Source organism: Triticum urartu, chromosome 3A, assembly GCF_056163025.1.
Source record: "Triticum urartu cultivar PI428250 chromosome 3A, HENAU_Tu73, whole genome shotgun sequence".
NCBI lineage: Eukaryota > Viridiplantae > Streptophyta > Magnoliopsida > Poales > Poaceae > Triticum > Triticum urartu.
This window is the reverse complement of record NC_141875.1, coordinates 717,515,478-717,520,108: the sequence shown is the minus strand read 5'-3', so window position 1 is coordinate 717,520,108 and position 4,631 is coordinate 717,515,478. Positions and strand designations below refer to the sequence as shown.

The following is a 4,631-nucleotide window of genomic DNA, read 5'->3' as shown; positions in this document are numbered from 1 at the left end:
CGACTGGTCTCCTCTTCGAAGTTCTGGCAGAATTCTGTAAACACAATTCAAGGATAAGTCAGTGGCTCTACGCAGGTTTGGTAAACTGCAAGTCAGTCGGGCCGGAGTAATTACCCTCGAGCATGACGAACAGCTTCTTGGCGAGTCCACCGAGATAAGCCTCCAGATCGTTCCCCTTCCCCGCCAGTTCACTTGCCTTGTCATTCAGAGCTATATTGCCATTCTTCAGACGGCTGACCTCTCGATTAGCCGCGTCGAGAGCAGTTTTCAGCCTGGAGTTTTCCTTTTCAAGAGTACCGACTGAAGCCAGTTTTTCTTCAGCAAGCTTCGTTTTGTTCAGGGCCTCCTTCTGTGCGTCGGCAAGGTCTTGATCCTTCTTCTTCAGAGCCTCCTCCATTTTGTCTGCAAAATAGCAAGTGAGATCAACATCGAGAACGGCCAGAAAGAAAGGACAGTCGACAAAAGCTCACCAGCCATACCTTTTGCTTCGTCCCTCGCCTTCTGCAAGTTCTCCTGAGCAAGCTTCAAGTCAAGGTTCAGCTGGATCTGTTTGTTCTCCAACTCAGTGTAGCGAGCCACAAGTTCGCAGGATTTCTGCAAAAAATCAGTTGACAAACATCCAAGATAAGTTGCTTCCGAGTAACCAAGAGACAATGATGGCGTTTCTAAGACTACAGCCGAATCAAAAACATTCGACAGTAGTCTCGGGGACTACACCCAGTGGGGGCACGCTGGTTCGACCAAAAAAATCGACTGCCCGCAGTCGACCGTGTACAGTTCCATTCGACATGGCCTGACCAGACCGAGTGAAGAAGTTCAGCTAAAGCAACACAATATAAAGACTACAGTCGACTGCCAGCAGTCCACCGTAGTCTCAGGGACTACACCCAGTGGGTGCACTTAGCGTGCCCCCACTCGTCAAAAAGATCAATAGACACACCCAGTGGGTGTACAGATATAAAGATCTTCGGAAAAGAGATTCTTCAGATAGCATATCCTAACAGAACAAGCGGTGAATCGACTGACCTGGACGTTGCTCTAAAGAGCTGAACTCGCGTCATAAGCTGCTTGGCTGGCTTTCCGAACCACCTTCACTTGCTCCATCATGATCCCCGCCTGGCGTATAGCCTCTTTAGCGGCACCCACTTGGTCCTCAGGGACGTGGTGTGTGGCAAAAAGCGAAGGCAGATTTGCAGTCGACGTCGAAGGTCGGACACTCGTCAGAGGTTCGGCGAAGGTCACAGAAGCCCGAGTGGTATCACCACCCTCCCAGACTGCGGCCTCAGGCGCCGGAGTAGTTTGTGGGGTCTTGCCAGCCGGCGCCCTCCTGTTCCTTCGCGCCCTCAGTGGCACTTCGTCATCATCATCAGGGAGGTCAATGACATGAGGAGGAGCTACAAGAAAAATCCAATCGACCGGAATTATAAGAAATCATCAGTCGACTAAAAGCAGAGCATCAGTAATCGTACCGGGGTTGGAGGTAACAGCGTCTTCCATCTCTTGATCATCGTCCTTGGCAGAGATCTCTGAGGTGGCAGCACTGCAAATTTCGAAAGTCAGTCAGCTTATTCAATGAGTCGACCAAGAGTCCATCACATTTGACAAAGGAAAACAAATTCTACTATTACCCGGAAATGGTGGGGACAGTCATCTTCATCTTGGGCAAAGCCTTGGGCGGCTTGGACGGCGTCACGCGTGGGTGCTTGGGAGCTTTTTCTGTCGGCGCTGGAGATGAGGTCCGAGGGCGCTTCGACGAGTGCCCAACAGGGACAGTCGCCTTACCACGTTCCCGCGCAGGGTCGTGTGTAAGCTTGGATCGCCATTCCGAGCGGGGAGGTTCGACTTCTTCCTCCTCCTCTTCACTAGAGTCGTCGTCGTCATCCTCCTCTCCTTCGCTGTCAGATTCCCACTCTTCTCTCTCGTCTCCACTTTCGCCTCCGCTCGCCTCTCCTTCCTCGGCCTGCTCCTGTGCTCCATTGGGTGTCGAGTACATCTCAGTAGTGGCCTAGAGGACAACAAACAAGACAAAAGTCAATCAACTGATCCAAAGAGAACAAATAAAGAAAGCAAGATCACAATTGGAAAGGCAACGTCAGACCTTGTCCACTTTGTATGTTTGGTCGAGTGGAGGAATCCTCCTGGATCCTTGGGGGTTGTCCTTGTTCCTTGTGATACTCGACAGCCACCCTTCCAACATCTCATCAGTGACCTCCTCTGGGTGAATCCGAGTGGTGTCTTCGAGACCCGAGTACAGCCACATCGGGTTGTCACGAGCCTGAAGCGGTTGGATGCGCCTCCGAAGGAAGACTTCCAACAAGTCCATGCCAGTCACACCCTCGCGGATGAGCTGAACCACTCAACCGACCAGCACCTTGACTTGCGCCTTTTCCTCCGGCGTCGCTTTCAGAGAGGCAGGTTTTTGTGCTCGATTCAGAGAAAAAGGGGGAAGCCCAGTCGACTGTCCTGGGGTCACCTGGTCTTTACAGTAAAACCAAGTTGACTGCCACCCACGGACTGACTCAGGAAAAGTGATAGACGGAAAGGAACTTCTTGACCGACTGAGGGCGGCAAGTGAAGATGTGCTTGAAGAGTCCCCAATGGGGGCGGCAACCCAAGAAGTTTTCACACAAGGAAACGAAAGCAGCAAGATACACAATAGAATTGGGAGTAAAGTGATGGAGCTGCGCTCCGAAGAAGTTCAAGAAGCTCCGGAAAAAAGGATGAGGAGGCAGAGAGAATCCACGATCGATATGGGTGGTGAGGAGGACGCACTCACCATCAAGAGGCTGGGGTTCGACTTCTTTCCCCGGGAGGCGCGCAGATTCATGGGGAATGAATCCTCCCTCGACCAGATCATCGAGATCATCCTGCCGAATCACCGACGGCATCCAGTCGCCCTGGATCCAATCCTTGGGAAGAGCAGTCCTCGAGGAAGATCCGCCCCGAGCGGACTTCTTCCCCTTCCCCTGCACCGCCGCCTTCTTCGCGCGCTCCAGAGCCGACGTCTTCTCCTTCACCATCGTCGCTGGAGAAGCTCGAACAGACCTACGGCACCAAGGTGAGAGCGGAGGTGGCGGAGGATCTTGTGAAGGAAGGGGGAAAAGTGAAGGCGCACTGTTCGGGGGTCCCGAGCCGGCAGCTTATAAGAGGTCGCTTCCGAGTGGCTGACTGGTAGGCCCAGGCAATCCCGTCAAATCCCGCAACATGCGCGCGCGGTACGTGGCAAAAAGGGTGGCGCGGGGATCGAGGAGCTTCCGTCCTATCCCATCCGATTACTGCGGCCGCCCCCGTCCCGCGCGCTTCTCGAAATTCAAATCCCGCAAAATCCGTGGGCCGCAGAACAACTCGTCAAACAGAAGATCCCTTTCACACCGTCACTCGGAACTTCACAAGTAAAGAAATTCACTCGACAAGAGGCCAAGAATGGATCAAGGCGACTGAAAGAAGTTGACGACGTCATCCGTGACAATTGATCCAAAACAAGACGTTCATATAACATGAAGAACCAGTCGGAAAGATCCCCAACTCCTTCCCCACTTGAACCTCGATCCATTCGGGGGCTAATGATGAAGCTATGTACCTAGGGTAGGGGCATGGACCTGTCCTAAGTACCCTACCCAAGGACATCCCTAGAAGAAGTCACCTTTCAATCGACTTGGAGGTATCCCACTCGATGGATTCAAGACACTCGACCACGAAGCAATCACTCGACCAAGATCCAACCACTCGACTGCCAGGAGATCTAAAGTCACCCTGCACGCAAACGGTCGGTCATTAAGTAGCTTTTATGGTCATCATGGCACTTTATTAGGGGCGTTACCAGTAACCCCCAGTCTTAATGTACTTTAAACCCTGCATTACTGAGGGCTGGAGGGGCCTGGCGAACTCTATATAAGCCACCCCCTCCTCAGTATCAAGGGTTCGCACCCCTGTTATTCATACACACATAATTCAGTCGACCGCCTCCGGGCACCGAGACGTAGGGCTGTTACTTCCTCTGAGAAGGGCCTGAACTCGTAATCCTCGTGTGCTTAGAAATCCTCCATAGCTAAGATCTAGCCTCTCCATACATACCCCCCTACATCACTGTCAGAGTTAGAACCACGACAGCCGCGTCGACGCTCTGTGAAGCGAAGCAGGGCGGCGCGCTGGCGCTCCTTCGCCTTCTCCAGGCGCTCCTTCTCCATCGCTATGGAGTCCCTGCGCGCCCATTCCGGGGCCGCGTCGTCATCGTCGAGCTCCGTCGTCACCGCCGCGAGCCCCGGCTCCGTCTTCACCGGCGCGAGCCCCGGCTCCGTCTTTGGCTTGACGAAGCGCGGAGGAGGAGCCGACGAGTAGGGGCGCCGGTCGCCCTCGTTGATGACGATGCCGGCGCTGCGAGTGCGCCGGCCGAGCGGCGTCTCCGCCGCGGGCTCGGCCTTGACGCCGAGCAGGGCCGGAGTGCCGGAGGAGTGCGATGAAGATCGGGAGGAGGAAGAAGAGGGGGAGGCGTCGGGCGTCTCCGGGCGCGGATCAGGTCGAGGGAGGCAAGCAGGAGGTGGCCGGGAACGCACGCGCGCGCGCCACGCTTCCCCTCTGCCTACTGGCAGGAGGAAGAAGACGGCTCTGCCATCGGTGGGCTGGGCCGCTAC

The 4,631-nt window shown here is 54.7% G+C and overlaps 1 protein-coding gene across 1 annotated transcript; it reads right to left on the bottom strand.

Moving 5' to 3' along the window:
- Positions 1–1,434: 1,434 nt before the first annotated feature.
- On the bottom strand, positions 1,435–2,323 carry LOC147982090 (uncharacterized). Its single transcript, XM_087517276.1, has 3 exons — positions 2,099–2,323; positions 1,629–2,005; positions 1,435–1,540 (listed from the first exon to the last, which is right to left on the bottom strand). The coding sequence occupies exons 1-3, from the start codon at positions 2,321–2,323 to the stop codon at positions 1,435–1,437; spliced, it is 708 nt and encodes a 235-aa protein (XP_087373402.1).
- Positions 2,324–4,631: the final 2,308 nt, after the last annotated feature.